The sequence below is a fragment of the Scomber scombrus genome, chromosome 13 (genome assembly GCF_963691925.1).
Source record: "Scomber scombrus chromosome 13, fScoSco1.1, whole genome shotgun sequence".
NCBI lineage: Eukaryota > Metazoa > Chordata > Actinopteri > Scombriformes > Scombridae > Scomber > Scomber scombrus.
This window is the reverse complement of record NC_084982.1, coordinates 22,959,391-22,979,892: the sequence shown is the minus strand read 5'-3', so window position 1 is coordinate 22,979,892 and position 20,502 is coordinate 22,959,391. Positions and strand designations below refer to the sequence as shown.

Here is a 20,502-nt window from a genome sequence, read left to right as displayed (position 1 = left end):
CTATTTTTGTCTTATTTATTATTGACCCTTATGCTGCTACCTTTTTTCCCACTGTACTGCTGTGTCAATTTGAATTTCTCCCAAGGGGGATCAATAAAGATGCACTTATCTTATCTTACCATTAGCTTCATCCAGAAGATGTAAATAACAATGCCAAATACATTTATAAACCACAATAGGTATTTAGTCAAGTTATCAAGTGCCACACCCCCCCCCCCCCCTCCCCCTCTCTCTGGCACCAACAAGACAGTAACATTGAAATATATCTACTTCATTTGATTAATTTGGCCAGCTGAAGATTCATAAATTTTAAATACATTTTTGCACAGAATGAGGCTTGTGGATTTTGGCCCCCCTCACTTACTTTGGGTGCACTATGCAGGGATCTTCTAATGGCCAGTATGAACAGGAGGAATGAAAGAGGAAAAAAAATGTCAATGTTCATCTGGGGACCTGACTGTTATTTCAAGACTTTCAAGACTGTGAACTCATCATTTAAATCACAGAAAAAGAGAGCAGATACTCCAGACACAAGTGAACACAAATTTAAGTAATAAAATGCAAATGTCAGTTAACAATGATCAACATTTATCGATGTATGCAGGATTTCCATTTTGCTATCTCTACAACTTAACATACACAACATAATCTACAACATAATATTCACTCAAGATTTTACAGCATCATGCATGAGAAACATCATAGGACACTATGTACCATTGTAGGTGTTGGCTTAATTAGTAAGAAAGTTAATAATGAATGCATATCATTGCAAAATTCTGTTTTGAATCCTGGTCAATTTAAAACCATAAATTAATGGATTTATCATAGGTGGTATGATAAGGAATTCATATTCAATATTTCAAGAAAATTTTGAAAGCTTTGAGGAAAATTCTTTGAACCAAATCGCATATTCATTACATCAGATAGTATTATCACAAGAAAAATTACAAAGGAGGGCATATGTTGTATACATGTTTGCATAAACTGTGTACTGTTTTCTGTAGAATTCACACATGTTTTGATAAGATGCGTGTAGGACCAAACTATAAACAAACCATTAAGTAAAAAAAAGATTGTTGTAATGTATCCAATAACGTTGTTAATAAGAATTTCAGCTGAGAAACAAGCAAGAGTAACAATAATCCCATTTGAGCAAAAGAGTCTGTGGATATATTGGGTGCATAGTTTTAATCTAGAAGTTATAAATGTCTTTACAGCCATAATGCAGAAAGGTGTCCAAGAGAAACATAATCTCTTGAAGAGTTTTTGCATTGACATGATAGCGTGGTAGTGCAGGGGTCGGCATATACTGTAACCAGATATCTGTCATATGCCGTCAATGCAAGAAGAGAAATATCAATGCAGGAAAAGAGTATTCCAAAAAGGAGAAACTAAACTGTTCTTGAACATATGATAAGAATTTTTTAAGTCAACTTTGAGTATGTTGAGTAAAATGTGTCCACAGTGAATTTAAGACGCAATCTTCAGTGGAGCACAATGGAGCAACAATTCACCATGACAATGTGTCAATAAAAGGTGGACCCTTAATTTCACTTCAATGAAAGTGCAAAATAGCAAATCCAGGAAAAGAAATCCACTAGATGACATGGAAAAAGCACAATGTTTTATTCAGTGTGTTCAACATTTATCAGACTTGGGTTACCTTAATAGTAAGTCAGAGTGGTGCAGTGTCCATCCATAAAGCCATTTTCCACTGCTTATCTAGTTTCAAGTCTCATAGGGAGCAGGCTAAGGCATCCAATATAAAAAAACATAAACATAACTATAATTTAAAGCTGGAGCATGGGGGTTTGTCTACCCCTTCTGGCACTGAAAGTAATCACAAAAACACTGTTGATACATGCTTGCATCATAGGCTGTGTGGTCCACTCCGCCGCTACTGTTGCAGCTGTAAAACAGGGGATAGATTGTTTTGAATTTCACAAAACCCTGCCAAAATGATTCATTTCACTTTTAGAATTTTAATTTTTAAATTACCATTGTGAAAACATTAGGAAAGTCTAGAAAAGCCACACGATAAATTGCTTTATCCCCATTCAAGATAGCAGACCTAGCATACCTCTTTTAATATGATATAATATGCCAAAGTTTTGTTTCGAATCTTGGTCAATTTAAAACCATAAATTAGAGGATTCATCATGGATGGTATGATAATGAATTCTATTGCAATAAAGTTTTGAAGGCTTTGAGGCAAATCTTTTGAACCATATCAAGTATACGTTATATCAAGTAGTAATAGTGTATGAAAAGTGAACACAGAGACTAAATGTGGCACACATGTTTGCATGAACTTTTCCCTGTTTTCTGTAGAATTCACACATGTTTTGATAAGATATATGTAGGACCAAACTATAAACAAACCATTAAGTACAAAAATGAATAATTCAATATATACAACAATGTGGTTAACATATTTGAGCAAAAGACTCTGTGAATATATCGACCGCATAATTTTAATCTAGCAGAAAAACACAAGTTTATACCTATAAGACTGAACGGTGCTTAACTTTAGGAGTTTTTGCATTGACATTAGAGTGTGGTACTCCAAGGGTCGGCATACAGCCAGATATCTGTCATATGCCATTACTGTAAGAAGAAAAACATCTGTGCCAGAAAAAGAGTAGACTAGAGCTTGAATAAAGAATCCAGTATAAGGGATAACATGGACAGGAGAGAGCAGATCCAAGAGAAATTTGGGGTAAAAACCAATTGATCCATAAAGTCCATTTAGGAAAAAAGCACATAATAAAATATACATTGGTTCATTCAGGTTTTTATCTAAGATGATAGTCACAATAATACAAATATTTACCAGCAAAATCAAACAGTAATACAGTAAAGTGACATAAAAGATAACAAATCGGTGGTTCTTTGTTTCATTTATACCTGAAAGGAAAAACACAAAAGTAACATTATCTGTCATACCAGGACCATTTTTTTGCTTTCTCATGTGCTGTGAACCCCCACCTGTGTCTGTTCTCTCTTTTGACTGTTTTTATCTTGTTCAACACATGAGCTGGGAATTCAAACCTACCAATCAATGATCCGGAGAAGAGTTCATCTTTTATGATTTAATTGCAATCTTCACACTTCCTTCATCACATCATCACATTTCTTTATCCTTCAAGCACACTGAATGGATGTTAAATCAATTATATTAATGATCTCTTTTATTTCAATGGCTAATTAATAATGCTTCTTTCTTCAGTTTCTTTCTTTCAAAAGCTACTTGATGAAGTGACATTGACTGTGGACTCAAATATTTTGAGTAATGTTCAGAAACTAAAATACATGTCTATGTTGATTGAATCATACAAGTGTTCATTTTATATTTTTTCCATTTCATACTGATATTGGTCATACTGACACTATACAAAAACACAATCCAATGCAGATATAGCACATATTTATCATGTCCTAGCCAGAACGTTAAAGATAGAGTCAGTGATTCTAATCCAATACCCTTTTTGTCACATTCAGTGAATATCCAGAGTACATGCAAACTCCTATGACCCCTCAAGTATCCTTACGATGGTGAAGAGCTGGTCTAATGTTCCATGGCCAGAACAGAATCCACATTGTTCTTCCAGTAGCACGGATGGCCTGAAACAGTCAGAGCAAGAGTATCTGTGCATCTGTTACAGCTGAGCAGCTGTTTTCAGCAGCTGGAATAACATTAGGGTTAGGGTTACAGTGAACACACACACACATCACCCCATCATACAGATCAGATCTGGAGATTATTTTATATTAAACCAGTCAGACAGATGTCCGTTGTTGGGAGAGTGGGGTAATCTGTTTTACACTTACATTACTTTCAATTAGATAGATAGATAGATAGATACATAGATAGATAGATAGATAGATAGATAGATAGATAGATAGATAGATACGTTAATAATCCCAAAGGAAATTAAGGCATCCATTAGCCCATATTAAGGTCATACAGTCAGTCAATCAATCCAAAAATAAGAATAAAAAGTCAGTTATCCCTCTCCTACAGTGTGGAGTTATAAAGCTTGATGGCCCTGGGGACAAAGGACTTCCTCAACCTGTCCCTTGAGCATGACAGCGACAGAAATCTGCCACTGAACATGCTCCTTTGTCTGGTTAATGTGCTGTGCAGGGGGTGGCAGTCATGGTCCATTATTGACAGCAGCTTGCTCAGGGTCGTCTTTACCCACAAGCATGCTGTAAACAATCCCATCAGCTAACAAGTGTGACATTTCGCAAGATCATCATCTGCTTGATGCAGCTCTGAGGGTTTTTTTTTACGCAATCAAAGTTATTTTATTTTATACTAATATTGGTCATATTGATGCTGTACAGAAACACAATAAAATGGGGATATAGCACATATTTATCATGTCCTAACCAGAGCATTAAAGGTAGAGTCAGTGATTCTAATCCAATACCCTTTTTTGTCCTCACAGTCCACTAGCTGTTAATCCTGTGCAGAACAATTCTCTTTAGTTTCATCATTAGATGTAACACCTCTGACATTAACACATTGTCATTTGATACATTGTTGCTATAAAAAATATTGGTCATAGCTCAGAAGGTAGATGATATTCAGAAAAAAAAGAGATCATTATTGTGTTTTTATTTGAAAGAAATAAACAAGACAGAATCAAATGAACTACAAATAAATTTTGTCTCCATTTGATGACTGAGTTTACAGGAATAATAGTTTTGCCATATTGGACTGCTCTTCCATCATGGGTATCATCTACGTGTGACATTACGGAGAAGGGCATATACCACAATCATGTCACATGAACTTTCTGAGGGCACATAAAGTTGAGTGTTCAAAGTTCTCACAAAGGTGATGTTGCAGAAAAAAGCCAGTTGAAACTTGACGGTCTTCCCAACATGTATTTTCAATTAAAACAAAAGAACTTGCAGAGTCAAAAAGACACTGAGTCAGGCAGAGTTCTATGCAATAATAGATTACTGTGCATGACATAAGTAAACCGGGGCTGGTCTGCGGACCAGGCACCCAATGACAATCTGTGACAATCTGTGACAATCTGCCTAACCCTAACCCTAACCCTAACCCTAACCGTTTTATACACATCCAGTTTCGTCTAAGGTGAAGCTTGTTTGCCCCTCATCCTGACCTTCTTCTCACACATGACATCAGTGATGGCCTCGAGTCTTAGAAGCTTTACTAAACCTTTAATACATCCATACATGGCTTGAGCATGCTGCAAAATGTTGATTGTTATCTGCCATGCTGGACTAACAGCAATGCCATTCTGAGACACTATCATTTTGTATTGTTGGGTATTTTTAGTGTAATAGTTGAATAATGATTATGCAGATAACTGTAGTGAATGCTTATATAACTTGATCAATACTGTATTGATAATATCTAAAGAGATGGGGAAAAAATCCCACAGTAAACAAGGTGTATGCCAATTCCCCAAAGTCAACTAGGGCCCCAGGCCTCAGGGAATGATTTTTTTAGAGGCTAAAATTTTATGTAAAAAGATTTTTAGGACATGGGAGCAGAGATTCAGTGATGCAACTTCAAATGTTAACTTCAAGTTCAACATGGAAAAAATACTCTTTCGGATCAGCAAAGCTTACACATGAACCAGAAAAAGAAACTAGAGATGAGATGACCGGTAAAATAATTTCCAATACAATAATCAAAGAGCCAATTTCGTCAAGGACACGGTAGGTGTGATACAAATCTCTATCTTCTCTTAGTCCATTAATTTGCTGGCAGAAAATACAAAGACACTCTCAACAGTGTCAATTATAGTCTCTGGGTCTGTCCTAACTTCAGCCAAAACATTAAGATTTTACTTTCTCTGAACTGAGATGTAAGGTCTCTAAAAGACAAAGAAGTTACTGACAAGTCTGCTGAAAAGAGAACAAGAAACTTCATATTCAGCAAAATGCATTTAGTGAAAAGTATCAAGATAGTCAGTGCAAAGCATTTGGTTTACAAGGAAGATCTGAGATGTGAACACAAATAGTAAAAAATGAAACAGTATAATTAACCAGACCATCAGCAAAAGACAAATGTAAATATGCAAAAAAAAATATGTCGAGGGCATGAAAAAAGAAAAAAGTTTAGCACCTTTAATATTATGGATCTACACAGAAGAAAACATGAATTTAACCTTAATAAAGAAAAAACAGTCCCTCTGTTTTGAGATAAAATTGTGTGATATGATTTAAAATGAATGCATTATTGTACGATTTTGAGTGACTTAAACATGTGAGACAAAAGTCATTTGATTTTTAAATAAATGAAACCGAGAATTTTGTTCCGAATTTTGGTGAGTTTGAAACCATAAATGATAGGATTCATTATGGGAGGTATGAGAAGAAATTCTATTGCAAGAAAGTTTTGAAGGGTTTGAGGCAAATCTTTTGAGCCAAATCGCATATTCATAACATCGAAAAGTATAGTCACAAGAAAAGTGATTAAGGAAGTTAAATGTGGCACACATGTCTGCATGAACTTTGCCCTGTTTTCTACAGAATTTACACATGTTTTGATAAGATGCATGTAGGACCCAATGATGAAAAAACCATGAAATGCATAAATGATTATAGTTATGTATGCAATGATGCTATTAATAGTAGTTTCAGCTGAGGAACAAGCAAGTTGAACAATAATCCAGTTCACACAAAAGAGCCTTCGAATATACGAGCTGCACAGCTGTAATCTAGATGCAAGAAATATATTAACAGCCATAATGCAGAAAGGTGTTAACCAAGAGAAACACACTAAATGAAAGAGTTTTTGCTTTGACATGATAGCGTGGTACTGCAGGGGTCGACATATAGCCAGATATCTGTCATATGCCATCACTGCAAGAATAGACAGGTCACTACAAGCAAAAGAGTACATTACTAGAGCCTGAACAAAGCATCCAGCATAAGGGATAACATGGACAGGAGAGAGCAGGTCCCAGAGAAATTTGGGGTAAAAACCTGTTGTTCCATAAAGTCCATTCATGCAAAAAGTACATAGTAGAATATACATTGGTTCATGCCGGTTTTTATCTAAGATGATGGTTACAATAACAGAAATATTAACCAGTAAAATCACACAGTAACACAGTAAAGTGACAGAGAAGATGGCAAATCGTTGGCTCTTTGTTTCATTTATACCAGAGAGGACAAAAAATGTTATTAAAGAATCATTATCCATTAATGTTTAAAAATACTATAATGACTTGTGTCCTGTCCTGTTTAACTATCTGTGTAATTAACAAAGCGTCTACAATCTCTTCTCACTGTTATTAATATGTTGGCTGACTACAGCACACGCTCTGGGAATCCAAACTGACCAATCAATGGTCTGGAAGAGCTTTAGTCTTTCATCATCTAGTTCCAATATCTGGACAAAATAAACAACATAAAACATGAATGCATTTGGGGATATCCACTATTTTTTTATCAAAATGTCTTTCTTTTGAAACTTTCTTTTGAAACATAGCATATTTTGAAAGAAACATGCATGGTGTAATGTTATGTGTTGGGATAGAGAAATTTGACTATTGCAGTATTTTTGCTATTTTTGCCAATATACTGCTAGTTTACTCACTATTCAGATGTTAACTGTAGCCTAATAGACCCTTTTCACTGCAGATACTTTCACTTAATTTCGATTTTTGTATCAGTGTACATACATAGGGAATATTTAGCATATTTATCTTTCTAGTCATTATGGACACATATAAAAGGATGGGCAAATACAGGCCCAACACAGGCTGCTCCTTCCTCAAAATCACCCTAAAAACACAATGTTTTTTCTGACCCTCAGCCTAGCAGTGGTTTTGTGGTATTATGATTTTTTTCTTGTCATGCATCATTGTTTGTGCTATTATTTGAGGCTAAATATGCCTAATGCATACACAGAAAGTAGGGATTTGATCTAGCAACATAAATCTCATGGATAAAGAATTCAAAATACACACAGAAGAAAACATACACTTAAATGTAATAAAAATCAAGTTCTATATTTTGACATATAATTGTGTGATGTGAGTTAATATAAATCATTATTATAGGAATCTGACTGTCTTTATTGTAAGAACATGTACATCATTACATTTCAACATTAATGAACACCAGAATTCTGTTACAAATTTTGGTCCATTTGAAACCATAAATGATAGGATTCATAATTGAGGGTATGAGCAGAATTTCTATTGCAGCAAAGTTTGGAAGGCTTTGAGGCAAATATTTTGAACCAAGTCATATTTTTATAATATCTAAAAGTACAGTCACAAGAAAAGTGATTAAATGTAGCACGGATGTTTGCATGAGCTTTGCCCCCTCAGATACATGTTAGAACAAATGAAAACATGAAATGCATCAATTATTATTGTTATTTATGCAATAATGCTAGTATAAGTAATTTCAGCTGGGGTAAAAGTAAGTCATACAAAAGAGCTTGCAAATATATGAACCACACAGCTTTAATCCAGATGTCAGAAATGTATTTACAGACATAAGGCAGAAAAGTGTTACCCAAGACAGACACACTAACTTAAAGAGATTTTCCTTTGATATCATAGTGTGGTCATCTAGTGATGTACTTATAATCAGATGACATTACTGCAAGATTAGAAACATCAATGGAAGAAAAAAAGTTAATTACGAGAGCCTGAAGAAGGCATCCAGAATAAGAGATTACGGGGACATAGACATTTTCAGTTCCTATCAGTAAAAAAATATTATTTAAAATAAATGCATTATTGTACGATTTGAGACAAAAGTCATTTGATTTTTAAATAAATGAAACCGAGAATTTTGTTCCGAATTTTGGTGAGTTTGAAACCATAAATGATAGGATTCATTATGGGAGGTATGAGAAGAAATTCTATTGCAAGAAAGTTTTGAAGGGTTTGAGGCAAATCTTTTGAGCCAAATCGCATATTCATAACATCGAAAAGTACAGTCACCATAAAAGTGATTAAGGAAGTTAAATGTGGCACACATGTCTGCATGAACTTTGCCCTGTTTTCTACAGAATTTACACATGTTTTGATAAGATGCATGTAGGACCCAATGATGAAAAAACCATGAAATGCATAAATGATTATAGTTATGTATGCAATGATGCTATTAATAGTAGTTTCAGCTGAGGAACAAGCAAGTTGAACAATAATCCAGTTCACACAAAAAAGCCTGCGAATATACGAGCTGCACAGCTGTAATTTAGACGTGAGAAATATATTAACAGCTATGGTGCAGAAAGGTGTTAACCAAGAGAAACACACTAAATGAAAGAGTTTTTGCTTTGACATGATAGCGTGGTACTGCAGGGGTCGACATATAGCCAGATATCTGTCATATGCCATCACTGCAAGAATAGACAGGTCACTACAAGCAAAAGAGTACATTACTAGAGCCTGAACAAAGCATCCAGCATAATGGATAACATGGACAGGAGAGAGCAGGTCCCAGAGAAATTTGGGGTAAAAACCTGTTGTTCCATAAAGTCCATTCATGCAAAAAGTACATAGTAGAATATACATTGGTTCATGCAGGTTTTTATCTAAGATGATGGTTACAATAACAGAAATATTAACCAGTAAAATCACACAGTAACACAGTAAAGTGACAGAGAAGATGGCAAATCGTTGGCTTTTTGTTTCATTTATACCAGAGAGGACAAAAAATGTTATTAAAGAATCATTATCCATTAATGTTTAAAAATACTATAATGATTTGTGTCCTGTCCTGTTTAACTATCTGTGTAATTAACAAAGCGTCTACAATCTCTTCTCACTGTTATTAATATGTTGGCTGACTACAGCACACGCTCTGGGAATCCAAACTGACCAATCAATGGTCTGGAAGAGCTTTAGTCTTTCATCATCTAGTTCCAATATCTGGACAAAATAAACAACATAAAACATGAATTCATTTGGGGCTATCCATTATTTTTATCAAAATTTCCATCACTTGAAACTTTGTTTTGAAAGAAACATGCATGGTGTAATGTTATATAGAATAGAGAAATCTAACTTTTACAGTATTTTCACCAATATAGAGCTAGTTCACTTGCTATACAGATGTTAAAGGCTGATTTAGGCTTCTGCGTCGGAACGCTGTCGCCTGACGTGCACCTCCAAAAAATCCTAACTACGCGTCGAGGCGACGCAGATTGCAAGGGCTGTGATTGGTTTGCTTGGTAGCGACGTATTTCCGGTATTGTGAACTTCCGGTCGCCCGCCTGTACCCCGCCATTGGATCAGGGAAGTAGACACAACGAAAATGGACCAAGTAGAAGAGCGTCTTATTGAACAAGTGCAATAAAAGCATATTTTCTTCAACATTCAACAACTGAAGCAAGATCCTCTCTCTTTCGGTTGCCATTGTTGTTTACTGTGACCGGAAAAGCCGGGAGCTAAACAAAGACTCAACTAGGGACACCGATAACCATTCAGGAAAGGAGCACATCCCCTTACCTATGGAGTTTATTCCCTATCTTAATTCAAGAGCATATTAAATGGATTTGAGAGCAGTATTTATTGATTTCATGCTCAGATTTTGTGATATTTTCTCTCAAAACTCTGCTCTCGCGCTCAAATTTGCTGTGCGCATGCTCGCACTGTGTCCTCGCACTCGGTCACAACGCTGCTCGCGCAGATTTCCTGCGCTCACACTCGAGTTCTTCCTCTCGCACTCAGGGAGTTTGTGCTCGCGGATCTCTGCCCCGCTCTCGGATCAAAGCTGTAAACGGGTGCGTTCGCTGATCTTCGAGGAGCGTCGCATACGGGCGGGCACTCTTTCAACCCGGTTTATCCACTCCTGACCTCCGGTGCTGTAATAAATGTGGTTTCTTTCATTTTTTTGACCACTGTTGGAATGAAATATAATTTAATAAATACACAAGCGTCCGTGATTTTCATTAAGATAGCTATATTGTATTATAATAATAATACTTATTTGATTTGGGTTTATTTTTCCATTTGCATGAATGGATGTGATATTTACCCAAAACTATAATAATAGCCTATTGACCAGTTCTGAAAATTCTTTGGTAAGATTATCTTTATATAAAAGAATCTGATGTTTATCAAATGGTGTGATATTTTCTATTTTATTACCTATCCATTCAAAAACATCCTGAGAAACCACATTTAATACAGCACGGGAGGTCAGGAGTGGATAAACCCGGTTGAAAGAGTGCCCGCCCGTATGCAACGCTCCTCGAAGATCAGCGAACGCACCCGTTTACAGCTTTGATCCGAGAGCGGGGCAGAGATCCGCAAGCACAAACTCCCTGAGTGCGAGAGGAAGAACTCGAGTGTGAGCGCAGGAAATCTGCGCGAGCAGCGTTGTAACTGAGTGCGAGGACACAGTGCGAGCATGCGCACAGCAAATTTGAGCGCGAGAGCAGAGTTTTGAGAGAAAATATCACAAACTCTGAGCATGAAATCAATAAATACTGCTCTCAAATCCATCGCAACAAAACACGGCGCAGAATTTGAAAGGTTAACGACGGCGTCGGAACAACGGTGTACCTACGGCGTCTTTGCTACGCAGAAGCCTAAATCCACCTTTACTGTAGCCTAATAGACCTTTTGCACTGCAAATATGTTGACTAGATTTAGATTTTTGTATCAGTGTACATACATATGATATAATATTATATATTTAGCATTTTTATCTTGCACCTTATTATGGGCAGTTATAAAAGCATGGGTAAATACAAGAAAAAGGAAGCCCAACACAGACTGCTCCATCCTCAAAATCACCCTAAAAATGCAGAGGACATGAATGTACTCCATAGCTTCGGGCTGGCATGTTACAGTACCAAGTCCGAGTGTTAAATGGCCTTAATTTGACTAGGCATTAGGCCTTTGGCACCTACCAAGAGTAGTATTAGGTAGGAAATAGTGCCTTGTCAAATCAGTTCAATGTCCAAATATATTTAATTAATTTAATGCTAATAGGAATCTCTTGTTGGAACAGCAGTAATGAGTTGTTTAAGCCATGGCATAACATTACCACAGTAGTGCCATATAACAATCCGCAGCATCACTCTTACACACTGTTTACAGTTTAATGTCGCTTATCTGCTCATTATTATTCACATCACAGCCCTTTACATCACATATATTTTTTGGATTGAGTGAGAGTGAGGCATTTTTGTTGGCCCGAAGGCTACTGTGACCTTTAGAGTGGAAACAGGAGAGGTAAAAGACACCCTCAATGAAAAGGAACACTGAATATGTCATATTTAAATAGAAATACCACTGAATTATAAGACTGAAATGTTTAACTTTGAATTTGTGTGGTCTAAATATTCTTTGAATAGTCGTTTTCAAGATGTGTTTGGTTTATTTATAAAGCCAAAGCCACACATACAACAGTAGATGAACCTTTATAATACAGAAACTCAACACTAAAATGCACACAAAACAGCCAACTAGACAAATAATGCACAGAACATAAATGCTGATATACAATTACATTCCTGATTACATCGCTTATCATCTTATAAGGAGACTGTACACTGAATTAAAAACATTAGAAATTTGGAAGTTATTCAATTTTACAATTAAGTATTCAATTGCTTATAAGAAATAGAAAATTGGCCACATTTCTTGTTCAGTCAACAAAATTGTGCATTTCAGCCATTATCTCACACACTAAAGTTACTCTGCTGAGTCTCACCTGGTTGAACTCATGTTGTCTGCATGTCTCCTGGATGTTACAGTAATGTATGCTGTTCACTGACACTCCTGTGATCATTTAACAGTTACAGATTTTCACTTAACATCACATTTGTTTGGCATCCTTTGAAAACTTGCACCACTCCACAGTGTGACAAGTTGACACACAGAAGAAGATGAACAAACAGCAGCTTAATATTTAATGTGAGCTGTAGATAAGATGTAGATATGCATATGAGGATGTAAATATATACTTTAAAGCTCAAAATGAAGATAGTCTCACTGAACTGTGGGGATATCCTACATTAACATACATTATAAAAATGATTTCCTCTATCAGTTGCTTTAACTAACAATAACTTTATTACAACGCAGGTTTTAGGAGTGAGAGCTTGTCACTAACATGAAGAGTCATGGCTTAAAACTTTGCATCTGTCCTTTTTATATACACCAATTTCAACACTTTGTTACGGATCTTGGTAAGTTTGAATCCATATATAAGTGGATTTACAACTGGAGGAATAAGTAGAAATTCAATTGCCATAAAATTATTGAGGTCTTGAGATACATCAGCTGATCCAAATCTCATGTACAATAAATCCAAAAGCACAGATACTGAAAAAGTAATTAGAGACACTAAATGTGGCATGCATGTCTGCATAAATTTCCCTTGCTTCTCCTTGGATGACATGCATGTTCTTATCAGATACATGTAAGACCAAATAATAAACACAAAATGTCCAAAGTAAAACAATATATTAAAATATGCGACAACAGTGTTTGCTTTGACTGGTGAGCAAGCGAGAGTAGCGACCATCCAGTTTACACAGTAGATCTTGTTTATGTGTGAGCCACATAACCTTGATTCTAGCAATGAAGCTGTGTTCATAAACATACAATAGAGAGGTAATACCCAGGAGAAAAGCACAAAGATGGAGACTCGCTGTTTAGTCATGACCGAATGGTAAACCAGAGGACGACATATAGCCACATATCTGTCATATGCCATCAGAGCTAAGATAGAAAAATCACAGCAGGTTGATGAGTGTATTACAAAACCCTGCAGCATGCATCCAGCATAAGATATAACAGGAGATGACAAAAGATCCAGAAGGAATTTGGGGTAAAAACCAACAGTTCCATACACTGCATTGATGCATAGATTACACAAGAAGATATACATCGGTTCATGGAGGTTTTTATCTATAATAATGACAACAGTAAGAGCAACATTTCCCAACAGAATAATTAAATACCACAGTAAAGTTAGCAAGAAGAGAGCAATTCTTTGTTCCAATGTAAAATTTAAACCAGAAAGAGTAAACATTTTGACAACAGAAACATTCTCCATCATCTTTAAATGTTTTTGAAATTTCAAAGCATAAAGAGAAGAGAAGAGAAGAGGAAAATGAAGAGTACACCGAGACAGCACATCGTCTGCTCTGTGTGACCATGAGTGGTGACTGATACCTGCTGTTAATCCCTTTGTCCTTCTGTCGGAAAACAACTATTTGCCCGTGAGATTCAAACATGCCAATCATTTGGATGTTAATGCTATCTTGGGAAGGACCAAAACTATCAACAAACATGTTACCAGGGTTTTAGAAGTAAACTAAAGCCTCAACTTGCTATAATTGAAGTTTCAAAATCTCAATCCATATGGTCTTCATTTTGAACAACGTTTATATAGAATATATATAATAGAATATATATATAAGGTTATATATAATAGAATATAACATAACAAAACTGAATTAATTTATTAAACCGAATCATACACATAAGTGATGAGTTTGACTTATCGATGAAAAAGCATTTCTGTTTCTCACCTGATCAGAACCGAAAGTGACAACTTAAGACAATTTAGTTATAGACAGATGATATTTCTATAGAACAGGGTTGTTATAAATATCACTGATGTAAACATTAAACAGCACGAAGTAATGTAGTTGTTATAAAATGAGTGTAGTACGCCTCTCATAGTCAGGTCAGATTCAGGTTGATAGTTAAGATCAAGTGCATACTTTAGTGTAAGTATCTTACACACTGTTCCTACTCTGACCCATCTCCCCTCGTAAGTGGGCTCTATTTTTATTCATAAATACCTCATTATGCATTAATAAATGGGCGATTAATTCTTAATGAAGCTTCCAGAGAGCAGAGAGAGTTTATTCTTTAGATTTTACAGTATTTATTTATAGACACTCACAAGCACACTATATTATGGTTCTTTGTTGCTTAAAACAGGAGAACATAGCAGTCATAATAATGATTTCAATGAAGGATATTCAATGTGAAGAAAGCAACAAAATTTGAATAAATACAAGTTAAATTGAACCTGGAACACCTTACATGTATCAGCGGGACAAAGATAAAAAAGCTGAAATATTTCCATTTACATAACATCTCAGACCAAAAGAACGGTGTTCAAGGTGTTTACTGCTTTTTAAATGTCATACCTGAATAGTATTTACGACAGTGAACACCACTTTACGTTATTTTTTTTAACGTCCCAACTCGTGGTTGGAAAGCTAACGGGTTGAAACAAGAAGCGAACATCAGTCTCATGCAGCTAAGTCCATTTTTGGTCATTTTTTCTAGCGAACTATCACCTTATATAAATAGTGATCTGAGTTGCATCACTCCTCTCTAGATTATAATTACTTTGGCCACTAGATGGCATCTGTCACGCAAATGCAATTTTTTTCCTCATAAGGAATCTTGAGTCCAAAGTTTCAGTGTGTGCAAGCAAAACACATGAACAAATGTCTCAGATCCATAACAACATGCACAAACATTTACTGACCAAGATAAAAAGATGAATAACTTCCTCTGTTTTGGTGAGCTGGTCATTTTCCACTAAAATTGTACTCTATTCTCTTCAGTTTAGCTCTATGATGATTTCCACACATTGTCTAATGGCACTATCAGGCCACACAGTTTATATGACGTACTGTACTGATCACCTTTTCCCCCCAATGAATTCTCTAGTTATGATTCTAATAAGGTTCAAATATCAATTCGAGTCTTGACCACCAACCTGAATTTTGTCCAAAACACTTTAGCTACATCTACATGGAGCCTAATATTTCGACTATAATAGGTTTAAAAGATCAGAGAACAAAAAATGCTTCATATCAACACCTCATTCAGAATAAACAGGTCCACATTGACTGACATTTCCATCAATTGGATAATGATCAAAAGAAAAATTGTACCATGTGAATGACTTCACCTGATTACTTTCTGGCTGTGCTCTTTCTGTACATGCCCTCTGTGGGGACGATACATTGCTCCACTTCCAAAAATTGGCCGCTTCCAAGCTGAACAGGGCCTCTGTGGAGAGATTGTTTGACTCTTAAAACTCTTAAAGAACTGAGCATTGTTCGATGCCTTGATGATAGGATAAATAAAACATAACCTGTTAAAAACTAGTCGATGAGAAAATTAATGAAGCTGGGATAGACTGAAGTGTTGAACAAATTAAAAACAGTTGGAAAACTTTGAAGACCACCTATTGCAACAAAAGTGAGTTCGACCCCACTAATTTCCTTTCTTTTAAAAACATGGACGGAGTAATGGGAGGACGACGTTCTGATTAAATGCCTTGGCAAATGTTAACACAAGACCACATAAGATCACAACCTATGTAAACAGTTGACCTGATTTCAATCAGAATGAAAATAATAATGCATGTAATTGCAGCTGTTGGCGGCATAAGCTACTGCCAAGAAATTTAAAGCACAGTTACCAAACTACTGATATTATATCTTTTAAAGGTTGATACGCATTCAGACGGTCATTATGCTCAGCAGGAGATTACAATGGAATTTAGTGCATGTTCGATTTCTTACAGATTGGCTGCATATGAAAAGGTATAATTTTCTTTGATGGTTAGATTAGTACTATATGAAATAGTAACTTTTCTTAACATTGTTAATGACCATAAAGGTATTTATAGCTCAGCCTCATGTGAGAGCAAAGCTTATGTTATTTATATGGCCTCAATTTCATATCACATAGCTTTGTATTTTTTGTTTTGTTTTATTTTTTCTGTTTTTGTATTGTAGCTTCTGGTTGTTGTAATGCAATGTAATGATGCCTAAGATACAAACTCTCAAACGGTCCTATGAGTAGTCTGTGTTCACCTTTGTGTGTGTGTAATTGATGCATCTAAATATCTTTCTATAATGTACAGTACATGTGTTTGTGGATTTTACCAGGTAGATTCTAACCATCTGTGTGAAAATAATGTCTAAAAATTACTTCAGTACTCTGTTTAGTGAAAAGCAAAAGTCCTCTAGTCCACTTGCTCAAAATACGACATTTCACTTCTTGCTATGAATGTTCATACAAGCATGACCACTCTACCCTCCAGACATTTATGTTTTTGTGTGCTTTAGAAATGTCCCACTCTGTTTTGGGTGGCGACCATCTGCAATTTAGGTCACTGTAAGAACAGTTAAGAGAAAGCACATGATTGTGTAGAGGCTGAAATTTTATGGCAGAAAATTATGCCAGGAACCGCTGACAACTCCCGCCACAGTCTCTTGACGCCGGCTGTGCCATCGTGGTCTTGCAAGGTATGTGTGCTTGTCATAGAAAATGAAGGGGCCTCATTTAGTGGGTTTTTTGGCATTTTGATTTTTATGACAAAATGTCATCCTGTTATTCCCTGGGCAGAACTAACGACTCTAAATTGGAAAAAAATATTGTTTAACGGCACATCTGTTGCTCAGGGTGATCAGAAACAAACAAAAGATAATTATGAAACACACGTGATGTCATCTTTTGCCATCTTTAAGACTGTACACTTTTCAAAACAGTTGGTCATACTGCACACACACATTGTCATGAGTGATGTAAGGTTACTGTAATGACTCTCACTAGTCCCTCAGGCCTCCTTAAAGTCCAACTCTGCCATGACATCTCCAGTGTATCCTCCCCAGGTACTCAAACATAGAGCTTGGGGAAATTTATAGATTATGAAAAAATTACATTATCAAGACATTAGACGCCACAAATGTAAGTTTAGCTCAACTCCATTGAAGCAGTGTTTGATTATGTCAAGGCTTAAATGAGACCCGCCGGGATGGGACACTGTATTTTTTATAGTACATTAATGAAGTTGGAAATGGTCAGTAGGTCATTATCTCCATTATCCCTCGAGAACAATTAAACACGCTTTGCTACCCTGGAGAGACATCCTGGGTAACCAAAACAAAGCAAAGATGTTTTTCAGTTTAACAAATGGTCAATTAGAAAGAAGAAAAAAATGTAAAAGCGTATACATGTAATAAACAATATGTTTAGCCAGTGGTTTGGAAAAATTATGACCCCACAGAAAATTATGATCACAAACTTAATTTCTTATTCAAAGCACTCAGCACTAACGGTGACACCTTTATAGATGCATGTCTAGTCATTGGGCACTAGTGATGGATTTCATGATTCGTTGTCGAGATTCAGTTCCCGTCGGTCAGTTCAGCTGGAAGAATCGGTTCATATAGTTCGTTCATTAGTTCGTTCAGTCGTATTTCCGGTACAACGTTGTTTAACGGTGAATCATAATGCACGGTTCTCAGCTCCTCGTTCTCAAGCGATCGTGCTAACGGTCAACACAACACAGTAGTTCAAAGTAAATACATAGCTGCAACTTCATGATTATGTACAATACAACAGTGGCTAATGTGTTTACACCTTCACATTAAATGTACATGTATTGAAGGTAAATAGAGAGTAGACTCTGGCTAAATCAGCTAATTTATTGTCTTCATTTTTTGTTCACTTTTAGCAAGGGCTACTAAATAAAGAAATAAAGACCCAATATGCTGACAAACATGTTTAAAAGCTTGGCAGATATATTGTAACGAACTGGGCCACGTTACTGTTATGTGTGTTATTAAAAAAGAGAGATTATGCCCAGATACTTAAGTCTGTTCATATCTCTCCTGTCGGTCTTGTTCAGTCAGTCGCTCCGTTCAATCATCTCAGTCGGTCTCGTTCAGTCAGTGATTCGCTCTCAAGATGCGTTCAAAGACACTCAGGAAAGCAAGCATTTAGTTTAACATTCGCTAACACCCTGAAATAGGGTGCTTCAACAGAACAGTATCCTTCCTGCGTGTCTGTGAACGCAACTTGAGAGCGAGTGACTCAACAGACAACCTACGATTGGCTGGCTTTCTCAGTCCCTCTTCACCACTCTGATAACTTAACAGCGAACATAGCGAACGAAAGAACGAGAGAGAAGTGAAACGGGGAATCAGGTCAGTTCGTTCGTTTTAAAGAGTCGTTCGTTTGAACTGATTCATTCGCGAACGGGCCATCTCTATTGGGCACTTCCCACTTGAGATGAATGACATCCTACGTGTAGCCCAAGTTGTCCAAATCTAAATGCTGACGCTAGACCAAAGACTTCTGTAGTTGATTTTCAACCCAGGTCTGCACCACCCAAACCTTGTCTTAAAAGAGTACTTCATGTTGGACTGCTACAAGAAGTTAACCTTTGATACTAAAATAGTTACATCTATTAACATTTTGATCCAAAAATCCTATGGGACACATAAGATAGAAAGGTTAAGGTTGTGTCTTGAGGAGAACAGAGAAAAATGTTATGAGGTGTGAATGAAAACTAGTGACAACAGCTGCAAAATGCACGAGCTTAATTAAGTAACAAAGCTTAGTCATGAAATGCAGTAAAAGTGTGTTTTATGAAAGCTAAGGACTCTGCATGTTATTACTTGAAATGTATTATTGTGACTTTGCTGACAAGAAAGTAAAGTTCTCTGCTGGCAGCAGTCGGGCTGTCACACTTACCCTGGATTTCCACCAGGTCCGTCAGCGGCACCTTACAGCTGCGCCACAGTTTAGCTCCGTCCTCTGCCCAGCGTCAACTCACACCGGGAGCGTTACAGCAGCGGAGCGGTGCCTTGCGAGCCAGCAGTATTCCCGCGAGATCCCGCGATAATCGCGAGATCCCGCGAACTGGGTCTATAAAGTCAACAACAAGAAACAACTGGTTTCTTTGCTTCTCGGACGTGAAACGAGACCCTTTGATCGATTGACTGCTGACCTGGGGCCACCGGTTATGACGTAATGTGGATGTGAGGTTGTGATCTGCGCATTGTGTTTTATTTTGAAAGGGGACGGAAGTTTTATTATGCCGATTCTGTGTCTGACTTCCCGTCTGGTGCAATCTGCTCTGTTGAGCTTGTCGCGAGTTAGAAACGTGTCCATGAAAAATAGAAATGCTGCGGATTGATAGCGCTGCGGCGCGGAGAGCCGCTGCTGGGACGTTGCTGAGACGTTGCTGACACGCTCCCTGTGGAAATACTCTCATTGATTATAGTGTTACCTATCAGCTCCGGTGACCGCGGCGCAGCTGTAACGTGCCGCTGACGGACCCAGTGGAAATTGGGCTTGAGGGTTGCCAACCCTCCCTTGAAAAACAGAATCGTCCCGTATTTAGAAACAAAATTACGCGTCCCGTATTGAGCTTAAAAGGGACGCACTTTGTCCCGTATTTCCGTGAGAATCAAAATAGTCTGTAAAATGTCAATGGAATCAATGAATGACAGGGCGTTTTATATGAAAATGTACGGTAATCTTATTCTCACACGAGAATGACAATGCAGGATCCGCACAGCAGAGAGGAAGGAGGAGGGACTTGGAGGTTGTACTCGTTCAAATGTCCACTTTTTTCTCAAAACTACAGACTGCAGCTTTAAGCAGGACAGTTCTGTTAAAGAAAGAGATTTATTTTATTCTGTTAAGTTAAGCAGGACAGATTTCTGTTAGAATAAAGACATTTATTTTATTC

At 36.8% G+C, this 20,502-nt stretch overlaps 3 protein-coding genes and 1 pseudogene across 3 annotated transcripts; all 4 read right to left on the bottom strand.

Annotated features, from left to right (window-relative positions):
* Positions 1-766: 766 nt before the first annotated feature.
* Positions 767-2,947, bottom strand: LOC133992639 (olfactory receptor 11H6-like; annotated as a pseudogene).
* A 3,321-nt stretch (positions 2,948-6,268) lies between these two features.
* Positions 6,269-7,198, bottom strand: LOC133993158 (olfactory receptor 11H6-like). The gene has a single exon (XM_062432025.1). It carries the CDS (start codon positions 7,196-7,198, stop codon positions 6,269-6,271), a length of 930 nt encoding a protein of 309 aa, XP_062288009.1.
* A 1,573-nt stretch (positions 7,199-8,771) lies between these two features.
* LOC133992973 (olfactory receptor 11H6-like) lies at positions 8,772-9,701 on the bottom strand. Its single transcript, XM_062431782.1, has one exon. The coding sequence runs from the start codon at positions 9,699-9,701 to the stop codon at positions 8,772-8,774; it is 930 nt and encodes a 309-aa protein (XP_062287766.1).
* Positions 9,702-13,101: 3,400 nt separating this feature from the next.
* LOC133992638 (olfactory receptor-like protein COR6) lies at positions 13,102-14,037 on the bottom strand. Its single transcript, XM_062431324.1, has one exon. The coding sequence runs from the start codon at positions 14,035-14,037 to the stop codon at positions 13,102-13,104; it is 936 nt and encodes a 311-aa protein (XP_062287308.1).
* Positions 14,038-20,502: the final 6,465 nt, after the last annotated feature.

What these genes read in the sequence shown, in the direction of transcription:
- LOC133992638 (XM_062431324.1), bottom strand. Translation starts at nt 14,037, where the DNA reads ATGATGGAGAATGTTTCTGTTGTCAAAATGTTTACTCTTTCTGGTTTA.
- LOC133993158 (XM_062432025.1), bottom strand. Translation starts at nt 7,198, where the DNA reads ATGGATAATGATTCTTTAATAACATTTTTTGTCCTCTCTGGTATAAAT.
- LOC133992973 (XM_062431782.1), bottom strand. Translation starts at nt 9,701, where the DNA reads ATGGATAATGATTCTTTAATAACATTTTTTGTCCTCTCTGGTATAAAT.